The 20,698-nt window shown below is 47.0% G+C and overlaps 2 protein-coding genes across 5 annotated transcripts in view; one reads left to right on the top strand and one right to left on the bottom strand.

The window, feature by feature from the left end:
* The window catches only part of SLC22A23 (solute carrier family 22 member 23), a gene marked incomplete at its 3' end in the record, with an annotated part of 184,322 nt that overhangs the window by 49,276 nt on the left and 114,348 nt on the right, over positions 1 to 20,698 (top strand). The gene's annotated exons all lie outside the window — the stretch shown is intronic.
* LOC307103779 (adiponectin receptor protein 1-like) lies at positions 15,801 to 17,323 on the bottom strand. The gene has a single exon (XM_079778293.1). The coding sequence runs from the start codon at positions 17,130 to 17,132 to the stop codon at positions 15,984 to 15,986; it is 1,149 nt and encodes a 382-aa protein (XP_079634419.1). The 5' UTR covers positions 17,133 to 17,323; the 3' UTR covers positions 15,801 to 15,983.

Here is a 20,698-nt window from a genome sequence, read left to right as displayed (position 1 = left end):
TTGTAGGAAGTTCTCTTTCCTTTCAGAACCATACAAAGAATGTGCTTACCCTTGGAAATTGCTGTGCTTTTGTCTCATAGGCACAGAATCATCTGCAGGCACCTGCAAACTTTGTTTTTGTAAAAAGCCAGTTAGTAACTATTTTAGGCTTTGCAGGTCTCTGTTACAACTACTCAGCTCTGCTATGGTACCATGAATGCAGCCATAAATAACATGTAAGTGATCAGGTGTGGCTATATTCCAATAAAACTTTATTTACAGAAATAAGTGGTGGGACAGATTTGACCAGCAGGCTCTGCTATTTCAGCTACCAATGTAAGCGAGTCTCTCATCCCTTTGACTGCTAGGAAGCTTAGAAAGCTCAAAGTCTGATCTCGCATGTGAGTGGGCTTGATAGGCTGAGCTTTAAATCAGGCCTCCTAATTTCATCTAAACTTTCCTACTGTAATTTCTCCTTTGTCCCATTTCCTGTCTTTAAAATATAAGTGTTATTTTATTGTATGTATTTGTATAAGCAGTCTTAAATTTTTTTCTGAAATAAAGCAAGGAATTAATAGTTATTGTTTTCTTAGATTGGAATTACAAATGAAACATCATGATAAATACCATAGCAATGAACAAAATTCCAAGCATCAACCAGTGGCCCACTGACTGAGATAACACAATATCTGGTATAGCAAAATTAAAATAAAGCAAAAGGACATAAGTGATTACTTGGAGTTCACTGAGATAATATTTAAGCAATATAAATAAGGGGCCAATGATTGAGAGACGGCAGAAGAGCGAAGCTTGGCAGGGGAGAATCAAAGCGAGGCCATAAAGTTGTGATGGGCAGGCAGGATTGGGGAAGGATGTGGTGCTCGCTGGCCTGGGGCAGCCTGTCTCTGTCAATCCTAGATCAGGACACTGATGGTGACGAGAAGTTAAGAGACAAGCTCCCAGTCAATAGGGCAGATGACTGAATTCCAGATCAGTGTGCTTGCTAGCATTCTATACACAAGTAGTCTATGGGCTTAGTTAATGTTTAAGAATTTGTTTTGCTTAAAGGGAATTATTGATAATCTCTGTCACAAGGTTGAAGTATTTCTTGACTCTAAAGAGAAGTTTTAAACTTTTGGGCATTGATTGTTTGGAAAATACATTTTTAATGGTCCGGACTTTTTCTGCTCCTTCACCATGTGGTTTTCATCTCACTGGGTGTGCTAGCAAGGCCTGCACTTCCTCAGAGAGAACTGGATGTCATTCCTGTTTTCAGTCTTGCAGGTGCTTGGCAATGCACACAGGGAAAGTAATGATTTTTGCAGATTCCTGTTTCTTGCGTAGCCTGCGGTGTGGGTGGACTCTGCATTTCAAGAAATGCTGCTGACTTAGGAAAGTTTTCTGCTTTATATGCAAGGATTTCTCATGCTTTGGAATTTTTCAAAGGTACATTCCAGTTACATACTCTCTCCTTTAAACTTTTGTTTCCTTCAAGTCAACATAGGAGCACGTGGTTGCTGGCTAGGACATAAAGCGGAGATTATTGGCATCTTCCCCAGGAGCCTTTACATGGAGGCAGAGTGCACACTGTCGAGAGCCAGAGAGAACAAGGGAACTGAGAGGGTGTGTGCAGGGCTGCAGTCTGTTTCCTGCCTGCCTCTGAGGCCACCCGGAGACTCTGAAATAACAAAATGCACTTGGGCTACATCAGTAGCTTAATTGTATCCCTTTGCCTATGAGCAACAACAACAAAAAAGGGTAGAAAACCTTAGCTGGGCAAGGGGCAGGGAACTACAGACCCAGGAAAGAGGAACTAATCACTTAATTGTTTATGAAAATAAAAGTCTTATCAAAGACTAAAGAAAGAGGCATGTTTCAATCAAGGCAGACATGGTTTTTCTTTTTCCAGCTCAGATCATAACATTATGGACAGGGTAACACAGCATTGTTTAAGATGTGTCTTTCAACAGAGGCCAGTGGGAGATTATTGCTTTTTAATCTGATTTGATGCTGCATGTAATAAATCCTTGGGAGAGAAATATTTTCTGAAACATGAATACTTATAGCTTTTCTTCTCATTTGATCTATGTCTTCCCCTTCTCTATCATTAAACTACCCCCCACCCCCATTTGAAATAATGAGCACTGCATTTTTATTTTTTATTTTAAATATATTTTATTGATTTTTTACAGAGAGGAAGGGAGAAGGATAGAGAGTTAGAAACATCGATGAGAGAGAAACATCGATCAGCTGCCTCCTGCACAGTCCCCACTGGGGATGTGCCCGCAACCTAGGTACATGCCCTTGCCTGGAATCGAACCTGGGACCTTTCAGTCCGCAGGCCGACGCTCTATCCACTGAGCCAAACCGGTTTCAGCATGAGCACTGCTTTTTGTTGCCAGAGACTATACCCAGTTACTGTGGCAAGTGAACATCTTCCTTCTTCCCTCCCTTCCTTCCTTCCTTCCTTCCTTCCTTCCTTCCTTCCTTCCTTCCTTCCTTCCTTCCTTCCATTTATTTATTGCCTAATAACAATAAATAATTTTCTTGAGAACTTTTCTTAAAGCTTCATATTCTCATAATAACCCTCCTTATACCCAGATAGCTTTGTATATAATCAAGGAGTGACCATAAATTTCACAGGTGACTAAGTTACTGATTACTTTACAAAATTAGAAGCCAAGTCTTAACTGGTAAATAGACTCAGAAAACTCTCCAGTTTGCCCTGGGCGGGGTGGTGTTCTCTTTCTCACATTGCACGCATAGCCTTAGACTCTCACTGAAGTGGCTGAGTAATTTCTAATGTGCTGGGGTGAGGTGAGTTTTTCCTCCTCACTGTTGCATCTGTTTCTATAATGTGGTGTTTTTCTGAACTAATATTCCTTGGAACATATTTTATTCTACAGGGTTATTAAGCATCAAAGCTGTGCTGTCCATTTTTTAAAAGCACCTGAACCAGACAGCTCCATGTAGCGAGTTATTGAACTGTGGGATGAATAAAGTGAAGATTGCTGAGCTGTAGAATTAGTAGAATAGAGATTGCCACTGTCCAATATGCATGACTTCAAGGGTCTTGTGCTTCACTTCCTCTGGGGAGGGACGGTTTCACGAATGCATGCTTGGTTATGGTCATCTATAGGTCTCTCTCTCTCCGCCCCACCCCTGTGCCCCCCAACTTCAGATACCTGGGCCTTCTACTGGCAGCCAGCCCTGGAACCATAATCCCATTCTTCTGGTGGGACCAACCCTACTGACGGTTTTTCCACCAAGGAAATGAGTCACGATTTCCAAACACCTTTGACAAATTATTGTCTATATTTTTAAAGAGCGTCAGAAGAATTTCAGTTGTATCCAGGTTCAGGCTGGGAAATCAGAGCGATTGAGGTTTCACCCATGTTTGTCTTCACTGTAAACACACTGCTAACCCTGCAGACAAGCTGTGAAAAGCAAAGGAATAAATGTATCAGCAAAAAGTACCGAAGCATTTGTCCTCTGCCACACCTCTGAGGAGTCACAGCGCCTGGTGTAACCGCGGTGTTGAGTGACCACAGCTCCTGGTTGGGAGTTTAATCCCTAGGCAGGGACGTGTGGCAGCTGGTCAAGGCAGTGCTGGTCACTGTCTGAGACTGGAGGGCTGAGTCATCCAGCAGGTAACCAAACATGCCACCGAGGACTAATGTTTCTGAGAGTTGTACCAGCCCTTCGAATAAAAATTATTGAACCTCTCTCTGTTCCTACTTAATATTAGCCAAACTTGGATTTATAGCAAGACTTTTCTTTGGGGGGAAAAAAATGAACTGCCTGTATGACTTTAAGGGCTTGTAAGGATGCATCACCTTACCTGCATGCTAACCGTGGAGAGTCGAGGGCAGAGGAAGAGTAAGTGGCTGTGTGGCATCCTTGGGGCGCATACACCCACTTTTCTTTTGTCCAGAAGTTAGGGCAAGAGAATGTATAAATAAGCTTCTAAGTGCACATTTTTTTGGGGGGTGTTTTGTATTCATTGAAGATAGTTCTATCTCAAAATCAGAAGGAAAAACAGCAAATATGTAGATATCTGGCATTTTAAAATTAGAGTATTTGGTGGAGGATGTTATTAAAGCTGTGTGTGTCGCTAAGGACTAAGTTTCCCCCAGCCTGGTGTGTGAGTGCTTCATTTGAAACAAAGCTGTTCCTCACACTATAAGGGGAAGCGGAAAGATCTGGAAACCAGGAGATCCGAGCTGTAGTGTAGGCTCCACAGTGGGCCGACTCTGTGTCTGACAAACTGCTTTATTTCTAAGCCTCTGTCTCCCACTCTGTAAAGTTGGGGCACCGGTTTTCAATTCCTCGAGCCATTTGTGGGGAGAAATGGGTAGAAAACAACAACAAATGGGTTCTATATGACCCTATTTAATACTGCTGTAAAAATAACAACAAAACCAAATGGAAACCACTGTCTCCTTGTACCTTCCAGTTTTAGAATTCTGTGGCTTTTGAATTCTAAGCTCAACCAGTAAGCCTCCTTCAGGGTTGAAGATTTCATAGCTCTTGGAAGGGGGGCACGAAACCAGGGGTGCTTGCTCCCCAATGATGTCCTTCTCATACCCACACTTTAGAGTTGTCAGACTCCCCTCTTTGCTTTCTGTGAGGCTGCTGTGCTGTGTCTACCGGGGTGATCTGGGAAGAGATGGAGTGATAGGGGAGGATTAATAGTTAACAGCCTCCCTTTCCCCATGGTTCTAGACCTCATGTCAACAACTCCCTTCCCAACTCCTCTGGCTCGCTCAAGTCTCCTTTCTTACCGTACTTTCGCTGGGTAGACTCACAGGTCTATTCCAGGAAGCCTATTGCACTCTATGGAATTTTCTGTTCTCACCTAGAAAAACAGGATGAGACATAAAGCTAAAAGCTGTACTGCCTAGAACAGGGGGTTGAGGAGAAGTAAGAGAGCAACATTGGACTGATTTTTGTTTTATTTTTTCACTCTTGATACAAAATAAAAGAGAGAGGAAATAAATCAGTCACCTTGAAACCAAGTAAGGACATCAGGCTTCTTCAAAACATACATGGGGGGAAGTAAAATCATTACTGGTTTGCCAAGTCTTATGTGAGATGTTAGCAAAAAACATGATCTGGGCTGAGAGGACAGAGAGAAGCATAACTCAGATGATGCAGCGCCATACTATAACTCACATGATGTGGTTAGCTGCTGTGTCACTCTGTGTCATGCCAGGTAAACTCCACTGCAGATCGTTTGTTTTGTTCATTGGCGACTCTCGTGGAAATACAAGACTTCTTTCCCCCTCACTCATTTGCTTGGCAAACATTTGAGGGCTTCCTGGGTGCCAGGGGAACGACAATTGGTTAACTTGAGTGCTTACAGACCCACTTTCCTGCCTCCAGGACACTCAGGTTAGTGAGTAAAGATGCAGGCACAGGCCCTGGTTAGAGGAAGAGTGCTGGAAAGTGACCTCTGAGTCATGAGTTTTGTAGGAGGGTAGGTGTTTGCTATTTGCAGTGGGTGCTCAGAGGCCAAAGGAGCCCAGTGTGATTTGGGTGCTGTGGATGGTTAGAGACTGACTGAGCCTGGTGCATTCTGGGTACTGTGGTGGTTAGGAGCCGGTGGAATAGCTGAAATCACCTGGAGAAGTAATTGAGTGGAGATAGGAGAACCAGTTGAGGAAGAGGGGATGGAATAGCCTGCCTGGTCAGTGGAAAGTACGAATAGGCTGATAACCAGGGAGTTAAGGAGGCTGCCTGATGAGAGAGTCACATGATACAAGACAAGGATTGAGAAATGTCCATGGGATGTAGCAACCATTGCCCAGTAGGTCAGAGGTAACTGGAGCAAACACAACTTTAATTCAGTTTAGTGATTAATGTAATCTAAATTATTTCAAGCAAAGGTTTTAATTCATGTATTACCCAGAAGAGTACTGTCTTGTTATTATATCAAATGTTTTAGAAAGAAAATACATTTCTTATTGTGATAAAATAAAATTTACCATTTCTACAACTTTTAAGTGTACGGCTCAATGGCTTAAATACATTCACTTTTTTTGTGCAAGAAAACCATGTTTTTAACAATGGTCAATGTTCATCATAATTGGGTAGAAAAAATTGAATTGGAAGCCAAATCAGTAATGACTTTTTTCCCCAAGTCACCTGAAACTAAGTTACTATGGCTCAGTAACTGGGAATTCGGATCTGCAGTTGAGTTAGATGCCTGTTTGTTCTCCACATGATGCCAAGGGAACAACAATTGGGTGCCAGGGGAACAACACTGAAGGCAGAGCCCAGCCTTGCCCTGCATCTGGCCCGGCCACGTGAGCTCATGTGCACGATCACAGTCAGCAGTTGGCCAGATCCGGGGAGATCCCAGTGCTGGACATAAGCCAAGCCCACCACTCTTGCACTGTGATCTTGGATAAGGTACTTAACGCTAAACCACTTTTCTCACTGATGAAAGATTGTGTGCAGGGTCGAGAGCGTGAATGTCATCGCCATCAGTAACCATGAATATCTAGAGAAATGGTGGGCTGGGTGCTGTGGAAAAGCTGCTTCTGTCTATGTGCAGCCCGGGCTGGGCTAACCCTTCCTCTGGCAGTCGGCCCTCTCAGGTGAGGGCTTCTCTGTGGTCGCAGCAAGCTTGGAAAACATCACTGAAGAGGAACTCTGAATTGGGGCTGGCTACTAGCTTATGGTCACATTGGAGAACGGGCTAAGAGCTTGCTTCATGATCAACTCTCTAGTGGCCAGCTTGGTAAAGTACCTCTCCCTTAACATCCGTTCGGAGCTCCGTGGACTACACTTTAAAAGTCCGAACCATGTCAGGACTGGGAAAAGGTAATAGACCAATGGAAAAACTCTCCTGGACAAATACATAGGAACCTTGGCTCTCATGGACACCAACACCCAAGTATTCATCACACCCAGAATACTCCGTTAATCTCTGAGAAAAGATACTGCAGAAATAGAACACTGGTAGCCATTGTCAAGATTTATCTTTCACACGTTCACAAACGCTCTCCCTTTCCCTTCCCTGTATCACCAATTCTGCTTTGTAAAACATGCCTCTACACATTTTCTCTGTATTTTTAAACGTGAATTCATGCAGCCTGCTTGGTGTCCCCTCCTGCAGCTGCTGACCTGCTCTGTCCTCTGGGTGGTTGTGTTCTGCTGTGAATCTTCGTTTGCCTTCCTTCATGTCAGGATGATGGCAGTTTATTTGTGATATGATCTGTGTGCTCCCAGGATAGGTGCCTGTGTGAGGAGTGTTGCTTTGAAATAGCACAGGGTTTGTTTTCTGTTGTGTTTCCAAATGAGTCTCCTAGAGGAAAAGCTGTTCAGGCGCCACCTTCCAATTGCTGGTCCAGGAACATGTAAGACCTACAAATATTGGTTGGCTGGTTTCGATGACCCTGCTGGAGAAGCCCTCTCTGTGTGAACAAGCCCTCCCAATCCAGATCGGCCTTTAGGGCCCATGTGCCCGAGGCTGAGCAGTGATGTCCTGTTGGGCTCTTTCTGGGTTGTGCAGACCCACCCATCTCTTCTCTCTGGAGTCAACTCCGTGGCTGGCAGGCAGACTCTCCCTTTGCCATGTTTGCTGCTCCCATTGGCCGAGACCCTGGGTGCCTTTCTGGTGTTAGTCTGTGAAATCGGGCTCACAGACCCTCTGAGCGTCTTTAAAACTGTGACCTCTGCCCTGATAGAAGCCAGCCTAGGGCGTGTGAGGAGCCAGGAAAGGGTTACACTGGGTCAGGATGCTCTGCCGTCTGCGCGGCATTCCCTGGTGACCAAGTAGGACAGCTCATAGGCCCAGGAGTGGGGTCCCCTCTGATCCTTCTGCACGGAACACAGAGACCTGAAAATCATGGGTCTCTGAGTGAGGGCTCTGCATCCCCGTCGTCTCCCACTCTGTGGGCCTTCAATGATTCTTGTAGGAAAGAGTGCCTGTGTCCAGCCTGAGTTCGTCTGCCCACTCTTGTGAAAGTGGAAAGGTGCTGCATCCCTTCAACCGGTGCCTTTGGGAAGCATCTCTGATATTTGTTGGGGGTCAGGTCTGGGCAAGGGCTCAGAACTCCCTCCAGACCACGGGCAGGGGAGGAACTAAGGACCAGTTCCTCCCAGCCTAGCTCCCCAGCCATATCAGCCTTACAGAAGAGAGAAATTTTGCTAGTTCCGGTGTGACTTGGGATTCATGACTGTTTCTTCCCTGGCATCTATTTAACTTGTCAAACTGGCATTCCTGGGCTCAAAATGCAGATGCTACAAGGGGCTCCTGAGATGGAGGAGAACATGGGGGCAGATATAACTTATCCGTGTTGATACATATTCTTGGCTTCTTTGTGTTTGGGTGGCAGTATGTGACTGTTCTTACTTACTATATGGGAGGTGCTTGCTGGGAGGCCCCTGGCCCTTCATCCCTTGTCATTTCCTCTCTATTTAGCTGGCCTTAGTGCCTGAAGCATGATTTTTGTCTGTTTGCATATATCACTTCCTTGCATGGAAAGAAAGGAAGGAAGGAAGGAAGGAAGGAAGGAAGGAAGGAAGGAAGGAAGGAAGGAAGGAAGGAAGGAAGGAAGGAAAAAGAAAGAAAGAAAGAAAGAAAGAAAGAAAGAAAGAAAGAAAGAAAGAAAGAAAGAAAGAAAGAAAGAAAGAAAGAGAAAGAAAGAAAAGAAAGAAAGAAAGAAAGAAGAAAGAAAGAAAGAAAGAAAGGAAGGAAGGAAGGAAGGAAGGAAGGAAGGAAGGAAGGAAGGAAGGAAGGAAGGAAGGAAGGAAGGAAGGTGGGGAGACTCAATTCTTTCCTGTTGGAAAGAATCAGACAGTCTGATGTGCAGGGTTAGGCAGAGAATAGCCGAGGTGAGCCTTGCGCTGAGACCTCCCTTCCTGTGCCCTCCAGCACGTGCACAGCACCAAGATGATAGTAAGGAATAAAATGGAGAGACTGAAGAGGTCATGATGATAGTTGTTTGATAACAGTAATAGCTAGTTATTGAGCATTTTCTAAGTTCAAGTACAGGGCTAGGTTACTTACTCACACACACATATTTTAAAATTTTTATATTGACTATATAAAGCATATCCTACTAATAGCCTCATTTTACAGATAAGGAAACTGAGACCCCTAATCTCTGGACCGTATCTACTTCACTATCAGGGCCTTTAAGCAAGAGCTAACATTTATTAGACTTTTACAGTGTACTTTGATGCTGTGCCGAGTACAATATTGGTATTTGATTCAATCCACCCCAGAATCCTATGATCTGGATACTATTATTGTCCCCATTTCACAAATGGAAACCTGAGTATAGGTGAAGTAACTTGCCCAGGTCACATACCAAGAGGAGACAGCGCAGGTCTCTGTGGCTCTAGGGCTCATGCTTCTTAACTGAGTTGGTCCAAACAGCCCTCTTCTCCTTTGACTTAAATATATATATATATAAAGAGGTAATATGCAAATTAGCTGGGATGCCATAACAGTCACCACTGGCTCAGGAGGAGGCTGCACACGCAGCAGAGCGGAGCAGGGCCCGCAGAGCAGTGTGGGCCTGCCTGCCGGGGTGTGGCAGCGGCTGTGGTGAGCAGGCATGCCTGCCCACAGAGAGCAGGGAGCAGGGAGGACCTGCCTGCCGGGGCACAGCTGCAGTGAGCAGGCAGGCCCACCTGCAGGGAGTGGGGAGCAGGGCAGGCCTGTCTGCCGGAGTGCAGCTACAGTGAGCAGGCAGGCCTGCCCACAGAAAACGGGGAGCAAGGCGGGCCTGCCGGCTCTCCGGGGTGCGCTGGCAGTCCCGCCTCTGCTCATGAGCTGCAGAAGAAACACCTTTTCTTACCGCTCATTGGCTAAGTTCCCAGTACGCCACTCACAGTGTTCTTGGTAACTTGCGTAATGAGAATCCAAGAAGGTGATCTAGGGTTTTTCCACCTCACTCCTGGAGGAAAAAACGAAGGTTCGCTGCTGAAGGGGCTAAGAAATGTCATATCCTGCCCTAGCCGGTTTGGCTCAGTGGATAGAGCCTCAGCCTGCTGACTGCAGGGTCTGGGTTTGATTCTGGTCAAGGGCATGTACCTAGATTGCAGGCTCCTCCCTGGCTGGGGCCCAGGTCAGGGCTCATGTAGGAGGCAACCAATCGAAGTGTCCCTCTCACATTGATGTTTTGCTCTGTCCTTCCCTCTCCCACACTCTCTAAAAATCAATGGAAAAATATCCTCAGGTGAGGATTAAAAAAAAGAAAGAACTGTCATATCCTATGAAAGAGACATCTTGAAAATGCCTAAAGAACGTTGTCATTTTTTCGTGGTGAAGGGACTGGAGTCCGTGTTGATGAAAACATCTTGGTGGCAGTGGCGGCCAGCAGTGGCAGCAGCAGTGGGGTGATGGGGGCCGCGCCTTCCCCTGATCAGCCCAGTTGCCTCCCGCAGAGGGAGGCCAGACTGCGGTTTAGGCCCGCTCCAGGGGGAGCGGGTCTAAGCCGTCAGTAGGACATCCCCTGAGGGCTCCCAGATTGCAGAGGGTGCAGGTTGGGCTGAAGGAACTCCCCCCCCCTTGCACACATTTTATGCACCGGGCCTCTAGTGTTGTTATAATATCATTTAAATGTGTGCAAACATCCCATAAGGAGTTTGGGCTAGTAAGTAAGTCTAAGACCAAATGTTAACAATATCCAATTTCAAAATGAATGCAATGCAAATTAATGGTGGTCCGTGGATGTGATGGATGGTGGTTGTCTCCTGGAACGGAGTCAGCCTTGCTGGTGAAATAGCAGGAAGGTGTAGCTTCACATTCAGTTTCATATTCTATCTGTTTTGGCATTTAGACTTGAAAAATTCCAGTGCATACAATGCCTCATTTCACAGATTTTGTCTAAAACGGCGTTAACAATTTGAAGGCTTTGCCAGCATGGAATACTCAACCTCCATATTTTCCCACTGCTCACAAGCACGCTTCCATCACTCACGTTGATGGCTGCCTCCTGACAGCTCTCTTAACCTGCCTGCTTCTCCTGAAGAGAAAGCTTGGTTTGTGGCATTATTAAAAGATTAAATAGGTATTTAGTCCACTGATGGCTGGAAATGAAACAAGGAACCTACATTATTGCTTGTTTCCTAGTGCTCTTCTGCTAGTGAGCTGGTCTTACAGAAACCACAGGCCCAGGCTCGTGCACTCAGCCTGACACCAGGCTCAATCACTGTACAATGTGGTACCGCAGTCCTCCTGCTTCTTTATTCAAACCACCATTACGTTCATTTGTGTGGCCTTTCACAGTGACCTTTGGTCTTTGCAAGTGCAAATCTAGATGTGGCGTGGACTCAGAAATCTAGGTTATAGTGGCTTATCCAGACCACCCAAGTTACACTTATACTAATGTAGACTAAGATTTTCATTGACCTGAGAACATAAAGTTTGAAGATTCTCATAGACTGCCAAGAATGCATCCACAGATGCACAGTTTTCCCAGCCTGCTTCAGGAACCGGCATTCCAGAGTCTAGCCCCGTGGTGACCCACTGTCCCTATTCTCATTCCTGCCCACTGCACCACTGTGTGGGTGACTGGGCGCATGCCTGCTCCCTGTTCCCCTGTCCCTTCCACGATTCGGCTTCCCCTTGGCCTCTGGCCTTGTTCTCCAACATCCTGAGGGTGAGGTACCTTCCTAACAGCTCCTCTTCCCAAGGAGCTCAGCCCGCCGGTGTGACCTCTGCCCAGGGAGTCACCATACAGAGGCTGTGCAGATTTGCAGCAGAGAAGGGGCTGGGAAGCTCCCCAGGGCTCAGGCCACCGAGGGACATGCGCGCCAGATGACGTGCTTGGAGTGGAGAGCTATCGCTGGCTTTTTGAGAGAGAGAGAGTTTGGGGGAGATAACTCTGCGTGTCGCGCCCTTCTTGTTATTTGGGCTGCCATGAAGCAGTAATAGTTTGTGCCATTAAACAAGCTTGAACCAGTAATTTCCTCTTTGATGAAGAAGGCACCCCTGAAAACAGTTAAGTGGAGAACTAGACTTCCATGTCTGTATTTCCCATAAACGAAATGCACCCAGATCACTCCGCTTCTTGGCGGTTTTGTCACTGAAAAGATGGTCCTCTTCTCAGCCATCTTTCAGTTTCCTCGTGTCCCGTGGGCTTCTTGAGTCCGATGCAACACCCCAGACCCACCACGTAGAAGGGTTATTGTCAGAAGTTTCATGTGAGCTTGGGGTTGTCCAGAGAATCGGGTTACTCCAGGAGACGTGAGTCTTGTTCTTTCAAAGGATTGAATCGAATTACAGAATGCGCCACCCAGGGAGGCCCAAGCTGGAGTCCTGGGATCTCACAGTGCCCAAACCCTGTTTTCCCTTTGTAATCATTACCCCAAAACACAGTGGTGTTCTCTGACCTGTGGCTGGATCGGATTTTCCATTTCCTTTGTGGGGTCACTGTAGGTTCTTATTTCATGTTCTCTTCAGGGAATAATTGCTCTTTTGCTGTTTTTCCAAGCTCTCCTTTTTGGCATGTTAGCTGTGTACCTTGTGACAGTGGAAGCGAATGTTTGCACAGTTGGCTTTTCGTTCCATCACTGCTGCCCTGGCGTCTGCGGGGAGGAGGGGGGAAAGTGTGCAGAGTGAGGCCGCTGCTGCCTTCAGCAGGCTGGAAGATAGCCCTTTGGTTCCCATCACCTCCCCCCCCTTTTTTAAATATTTTTTATTGATTTCAGAGAGGAAGGGAGAGGGAGAGAGGTATAGAAACATCAATGATGAGAGAGAATCATTGATTGGCTGCCTCCTGCATGCCCCTTACTGGGGATCGAGCCTGCAACCCAGGCATGTGCCCTGACCGGGAATTGAACCTCGACCTCCTGGTTCATAGGTCAATGCTCAACCACTGAGCCATGCTGGCCAGGCTCCCATCCCCTTTTTAAAAGGGATGGCAAGGCAACTTGGAATGAAAGAACAATGGAAAACCTTGGGATAATTAATTACCTTCCAAAAAGTTATACAGACCTCTGATCTCTTCAGTTGAAAATAATTAGGAGCAGTTTATAAACATGAACCTGAAGAATTTGGGCAAAGGAGCAGGAACAATGGTTGGTACATGTCTAAGTTATGAATGAAATAAATGAAACCAAGTGGGGAAATGCATGGTTTTATTATTTCCCCAATTCTCTCTCACACATACTTTACGAGACAAGGCAGATCAATGATGGTAAACTATTGGAAAGAGGTTTAGAGCAGAGTTCTGCACAAGAACTCGCTGCAGTGATGGGAATGGTGTCTGCACCAGGCAGCGCTCTGGCTGCCAGGCACATGTGGCAATAGTGAGCACTTGAGATGTGGCTACTGTGATTGAGGAACTGAATCTAACTTTAGTTCATTTTAATTAATTAAATTTGAGTAACCACAAGTAGCCCATGGCCACTCTCAGTCAGCTGTGAATTAAATAATCTCTGTGTGATCTGTGTCACCGTTTCTGACATTCCCACCAAGTTCCAGATTCATATATCCAGCTCCCTTTTTGAGATTGTATTTGGATGTCCAATATATCTTTCAAATGCAGTGTGGCCAAACAGAACCCTCATTCCAGTCTTTCCAATCTCAATAAATAGACCCACCACTCATGTAATTGCTCAAGCCAGAAACATTTGTGTCAACCTTTATTCTTCACTCTCCCCCTTGATCAGCAAGTCCTCTCAGCTCTTTCTCCAAATTGTACCCTGAATTCCTCACTTTCTCTCCACCTCCACTGCAGCCCTCTGTGGCAAAGCCACCTCGTTTCTTGCCTGGAAAACCATAGCACTTCCTGGTGGATCTTCCTGCTTCCCACTCAGACCTCTACAGCTAATTCTTCACTTACAACCAGGCTGATATTTATACACTCACCCACGTCAAATCCTCTGTGATAGACAACAGTAGCTTCCCTATGATTCTTCTCATGTGACATCTGCAGAGCTTTCTCACACCACCCATATACTCATCACCCAAATAATTCCTTTAGAGTCATCTACCTTTTTTCAAGCATCTACCACTCCCTGAAAATATATTTATTTATTTATTTGCATCTCCATTCATACCTCCTGGTTGCTCTAGAGTGAACTCCACCAAAGCAGGAACTTATTATTCTTGTTCTCCACTCTATCTTCAGTATGTAGATTTTACCTGGACAGAATGAGTGTCTATATATGAGTTGGCTGAATGAATGAATGAATTTATGGAACATGATGAAAATCTATGCAGCACTATAACAGAATAGATATAATTGTAAAATATTACAGCTGGATGAACTAGAGCTCTCTTAGTTCAATTCCCACATATTAAACATGAGGAAAAAGGACAATTGATGCTGCCACATATATGAATAGTAGAGATAATTTGCTAAAATTTTTGGCACAAACTGGATGCCAAAAAAATTGGTTGGATTCTAAACTGATCCCTCAACCGTATCCTGCAACTATTGATTGAGAAATTCATAGCAGTCAGAATAAGTTCTCAGTGACTTGGTGAGGACATACGTGAGCAAATAATGTTTTAACGAGCACAAAATGGGGGATGATCCATAATGAATGATAACATGGGGTCACTATCTTCCTTTTCCTACCTTACCACTATTAGTCGACTCTCCCTGAGTCTTGGCTTTTGTCTTCGCCATAATCCCATGAGAGGGGCTGCAGCTGCTCCTCCGTCCTCCGAATGCAGCATAGTGCTTGCCCCCAGTAGATACTCAGCAAGAACTTCTGAGGAATGAGTAATCATCACAAAAAATGGGAAAACTCTTGTCAGTGGGTATTGGGTAAGTTTAAGAAACTTTCCATCATTGCGAAGAGTCAGGGTATCGTTTCTCTACATTCCATCGATGCAGTTCATTTGCAGAGTGGAACCGGCAACAGTGATCACGCTGGGTAATTCGTGTTGGTGTGCAGGGCTTTCGGGCAGGACTCCCACATCAGGTTAGCGTCCTTGGCTCAAATTCTGTCAAGCCTACAAGACCTGAAAGTAATGTTTAGAAAATTTAAAGAGACAAGTTCTAAATACTCTACATCCTCACTTGGGGTTCGGTTGTGCATGGCAGACAGGAATGCCAAGGATCCAGCATGGGGGAGATGCCAGCTCCCAGTTTTCATCTAGCCCTTGGCATAGGAGATGGACTGAGGTGGCCACAAGTGACACATCTCAGCCTGGTTACTCCTTAGAAGATATTTAAGCCTCAGGTAAACACCAAGAATACCCAGACCTCTGGGCCCCTGGGAGCACTGGGTTTACTTCTTGTGGGAGAGCCTGTGGACTAAGGTGATTGCAGACGTGAATAGAATGCTTGGCCTGCACACTGCCTCACACTAGAACTTGACGAGGTTTGGGCATGGAGGAAAGAGGGGGTGGGACCCAGGATGTGCTTAGCGCTCTCTTTTTTTTTTTTTTTCCTGTACTTCCTTTTTGTTATCATCATAGCCTTTGCACCAGGATACACAGCAATGATAATTTTATATTACTCTGCCAAGAAAAAAAATTAAAACTCAAGTTATCTGAAGCCTAGACACACTTCCATGATTAGTTGGCTGTCTCAAAGTTGGTGGCTTCTTCCTGCTGTCAGCAGATCCAGGCCCCAGAAAGATGGGACAGGTTACAATCATTTCTGAAAAGTATGCTACAAAATGTTCTAAGCCAGGTGACAAAGTAAGGACGGGGGTAAGGGAGGGACATTTTCTTTCAGAAATGGAATTTCTGAAGAATCCCAGTCCATCGTTTTTTCCCAAAATGGTTGGAGGAGGGATAAAATCTCAACACGAGCTTCAAAGCACTCTGTGCCAAGGGGACAGAGTTGCCTTGCTGAGGAGGGCTGCTAAGGAGGGGCATGGCCAGGTGGATCACCCTTTCCTCGGCGAGGGCCACGGGAAGCTTATCCCCCCGCCCTGAGGTGGGCTGAAGCCTGGCTGGCACTGAATTCTCTAAGAGGTTTTTTCTAGAAACAGACAACTTGGACACTTCCTTTCACTTCAGCAAAGGAGTTATTTTTTAAAGCACTCGGGACGTCCCCCTCCCGCCTTTCGGGGGAGGCTCAGAGAAGAGAGTCATCAGTGCAGCTGCCTTGCAGGCTGTAGCGGAATTCCTGAAGGTTGGAGACCCCGTAGAAGTGGACAAAGGCTGCTGCCACCACCAGGACGTGAAAAATCTGATGTGACTGGAACCATATGTCAAACTTCCCAGGACAGAAGCGCTCAGGGATTCGAGCAGCAAAGAGACCAGCCCCGGTGATGTACATCACAGCCATGAGGAAGAACCAGCCAATTTGGCCCACGGTGGTGGCCTTGACAAAGCCCTCGGAGATGGTAAAGTGCATGGTGGGCACAACGCCGCTCAAGCCCAGGCCCAGGAACACCCCTGCTCTTGTCTGCCGGTGTTTAGGAGTGCCAAACCGGTCCCACTGTGCCACAATGATGGCGGAGATGCCCAGGACACAGATGATGGAGAGGTAGATGAGCCGTGACTGTGGGGAGCAGTAGAAGGAGTAATAGAGCCAGGAGACAAAGCTCCCCATAATCAGTATGGCAATCCCTGAGTAATCCAGTTTGGAAAAGGTCTGAGAGACTTTCTCTGAGTGACAGTAGACGGTGTGAAAGAGCCAGGAGAAGCCGAGGCAGAGCAGCGTGCTCAGGAAGAACATCCCCAACACCACCTTCTCCTGCAGGGGGTCCATGAAGTACATGTTTGGTCTCAGCATGGTCAAGATCCCCAGACACAGAAACAGCACAAAGCCAAGCAGGTGGATCCAGATATTGCCGGTCTCTGTGTGGATGCGGAAGATGCTCCTGAAGCAGGCCCGGAAGGAGGGCATGGGAGGCCTGTGGCCGTGGAGCAGGTAATCGTTGTCCTTCAGCCAGTCGGGGAGCACATCGTGCGGGATGACCCTCCAGCGTCCCTCCCAGACCTTGTGCACGAACTCCTCCATCCTCTCCATGGCACGGTATGCTTGCAGGGGAAGTGTCAGGACCCTCCCCTCCCCCTCCTCCTCCTCCTCCTCGTCCCCCTCCTCATGGGGCACTGGGCATGCTTGCTCTGCTTCAGCTCTGGCTGGGTCAGCGAGCCCCCGTTTGCCCTCCTCTTCTAGCAGGGGTCCCAGCTCAGCCAGCTCCACCGTGTCCGTCTCCCTGTTACTGGCAGGAGCCCCACTGCCCTGTGCCGCCGCCGGTCCTTTGTGAGAAGACATCCAGCTGGTACCTCAGTACCCTGCAGCTTCAGCTTGGGGGCGGGCTGGGTGTCTCCGCCCCCGGGGGCAGAGGTCTCCCTGGGACCGGCGGGCGTTGGGCTCAGCTGGGGCCGCGAACCCCGTGCTACATCCCCCAGCGCCGCAGGCGGCCTGCGACCCAGCGACCCGATCTTTACGCCCCCACGCCGGAAGGGGGCAGTGCTGACGTCACCTCCGCTCCCTGAGCCGGAAGGGGGCCTGGCGCTGACGTCACCTCCGTGCCGTGGCTCCTGGCCCCGTCTCTGCATTCCTATGGAGGGGGACCTTTAAAAGTCGTACTAGTGAGTTCTGCAATTGGAGGCCAATTCCTTGAGATGGCTGAATGTGAGTTTTCTATGCAATCATGCATTTTTTCCTCAGTGACGTTGGTATGAGGTCTAGTTTAGGCCGAGAAGATGTAAAGAAAGGCCCTGCCCTTCTGCCTGACCGTGGCGCACAGCTGGGGCTGCTCCAGAGGAGCCGACGGGCAGATGGTGGCAGCTGCCCTGGTGATGCCACGGCAGGAGCAGTCCGCTCGCTTCATTCCAAGCTGGGTCTTTTCTGAAACGCAGAATTCTGTCACTTTCACTCTCTCTCTTCCTCCTCCCCTTCCGGTCTCTAAAAACCGATGGAAAAAGGCAAACAGTGGAGCCACATCTTTGAAGCTGGTTCCAGCAAGGCAGTTTTCCACTTGCTTATACGGCGTTAAGCGGGCGGGTTTCGAGCACTTGGCAACAGCTTGAAATGCAAGTGCAGATCCCATCACCCCCAGTGCCTGGTCTGCCCGGGTCTGTCTGATGCCTTCGCTCAGGAAGGACAGCCGTTCCCTGTACTTCCTCCTGCCCGGGCCCCAGGCCGCTGAACTCCACCCCCGCCCAGCTCAGACCTTCCTGAGGTGGGAGGAGGAGGTGATGCAGGGACACCGCCTGCAAAGGTGGGGATGTGGGGCGGTCAGAGGGCAGCAGGAAGAGTCCAGAGAAATCCGTACAGACATTGAGCCCATCTCCCTCCCTCCTTCCCTCCTGAGAGCCCTTCCCTGGCTGCTCACTCAGAATTCACTAGCTGCCTTCTCTCCTCACACTCATTTTCTGCATTCACTTAAAGTTTTTTAATTGTGGTAAAAGACATAATACAAAATTTTCCATCTGAACCATTCCTACATGTATAGGTTAGTTGTGTTAAGTACATTGACACTGTTGTGCAACACCACCACCTTCCATCCACAGCTGAAACTCTGTGCCCATTAAACACGAGCTCCCCATCCCCTCCCCAGGCCCGCAACCGCCATCTACTTTCTGTCTCTGAATCTCACTACTCCAGGGACCTCATATAAGGGGAACCACACAATATTTGTCCTTTTGTGACTGGCTTATGTCACTGAGCATGATGTCCTCAAGGTTCATTCGTGTAGCATGTGTCAAAATTTCCTTTTTAAGACTGAATACTATTCTACTGTATGTACAGACCACATTTTGTTTATCCATTTATCTGTCCATGGACACTTGGGTTGCTTCCACCTTCTGGCTATTGTGAATATGGGGGATAACTATCTCTTTTGTACAGATATCTCTTTAAGACCCTGCCTTCATTTTTGTGAATACATACCCCGAAGTGGGATTGCTGGGAAAGACAGACAGACTCACTTTCTTCATCTGCAGAACTAAAGGCTTGGCCCTCAAAGCCGCTCTGAGCTGGGCTGTCAACATGCTTGGCACGGCTGCTGAGGAACAGGGGCCTGCAGAGCCCCCTCCCATGGGTGCCAGTCTCCTCTGTGGCCCTGGGAACAAGGCCGTCTGGGAATCATGAGCCTCCCGTGTCTGCTTTATTTCCAAACAGGCTCACTTCTGAGGAGGAGAAGGGAGAAGCGAGGTCCCAGTGCCACTTACAGGCTTCATAGATGTTAGCTCTGTTTGCGGTTTTTGTGGAACAAGTGAATTTCTTCGTTTCTCTCTTCACCTCTGAGGTGTGTCTGCCTTCCTGCAGTGCTGCTCGGCCTCTCTCTCACTTTTCCTCAGATGGGCTTTGGACTCCTAATGGCTGCTTTCAGGGCCCGGGTGGGGTCATGTCGTTTTTAGCTAATGTGGAGCTGGGTCAGTTAATAAATCCACCAGGCCGGGTAATTAAAGACCAGGAGGAGTGCGGAAAGGTGTGTGTTTAAAAGCCTGTTCAAGTCTCTTCTCTGTATCTGGCAAGGACTGCTGTTTAATGCGGAACTTGAGAGCTGCACCATTCAGTGCGATGCATTTAATTTGGCAGCATCCTGCTTGAACTCGGAGCTGGCACCTGTGGCAGTATCCCGGGAGCCTAGTGGATTACTCTGTGCATGTGCTTCCAAGAAGATGAGCTGAAGAAAATTGGGTGACATTTGCTCTCACAACATTCCAGCCGTAATGCACCTCTCCTGGCAGCAAAGTGTCCTCTGAGGAATGTTTTGTCTTGAGGACAGAGGCTTTTGCTTTTTCATGGGGGCCAGTAGCAGCACATGTGTTGGGTGCTGTGATGGGTGCGTGGGCAGTCCTGACCCCTGGCCACGCACTTGCCTCGACCTCAGAGGACTTCCACGAGAAGCCCTCAGCCTTTCAGGACACCAAGCTGATAGGTCCAACAGTGAGGGACAAGTCTAGTCTGTGATAAACGCAGCAGGTGTGTGGTTCAGTTCAGACATCCATGCTTTGAAATTTTTTCTTTTATTGTGACCAAATACACATGATGTGAAATTTGCCAATTTAACCATTTTTAAGTGTACAGTTTGAGACACTGTGGCATTAAGTACCTTCACATTGTTGTGTAACCGTCACCACCATCCATCTCAGTTTTTCATCTTGCAAAACTGAAACTATCCCTGTTAAACACTATCCCCCAGTCACTGACAACCACTCTTCCACTTTCTGTCTCTGAATTTTTCTCCTCTGCGAACCTCATATAAGTGGAATAATCTAGTATTTGCCCTTTAGTGATTGGCTTAACTCTCGGAGCATAAAGTCTTTAGGGTTCGTCCATGCTATATAGCATGGGTCAGAATTTCTTTCCTTTTTAAGGTTAGGTCATCTTCCACGGTATGTACATACACCACATTATGTGTATTCATTCATCTGGGGATGGACACTCAGGTGGCGTCTGCCTGTTGGCTACTGTGAGTAATGTTACCACAGCCAAGTTCAGAGTAACAAGTATCTGTTTGAGACCCTGCTTTCAGTTCTTTTAGATTTGTACTCCCAAATGGAGTTCCTGGATTATATAGTTTTGAGGACTTTTGCTATATTCCTTGGAGACCGTCTTTGAAGATTTGGTAGAACTTATTGTAAGCATTAATAAATAAAAGCATATGTTGACATTTTTTCAAATAGAAGTAGCAGGAGGCAAAATAAATGTGGTCATCCTTATAGTAATGAAGGTATAAACTTGAACTAGGTGGTGTGATGATGAAACCAAATGGCAGTGCTGTTTTTACGCTTTGTTTTCTTTACAGCACATATATTCATGCTTGTTCTTGCTGCCAGAGAAATGTGTTTCTAACTGATTTTAAAGTATTCATAACATTCGTAGTT

This window comes from Cnephaeus nilssonii, assembly GCF_951640355.1.
Source record: "Cnephaeus nilssonii genome assembly, chromosome: 7".
NCBI lineage: Eukaryota > Metazoa > Chordata > Mammalia > Chiroptera > Vespertilionidae > Cnephaeus > Cnephaeus nilssonii.
Note: the sequence above shows the minus strand (reverse complement) of the source record. Positions and strands in the feature narration are given on the sequence as shown.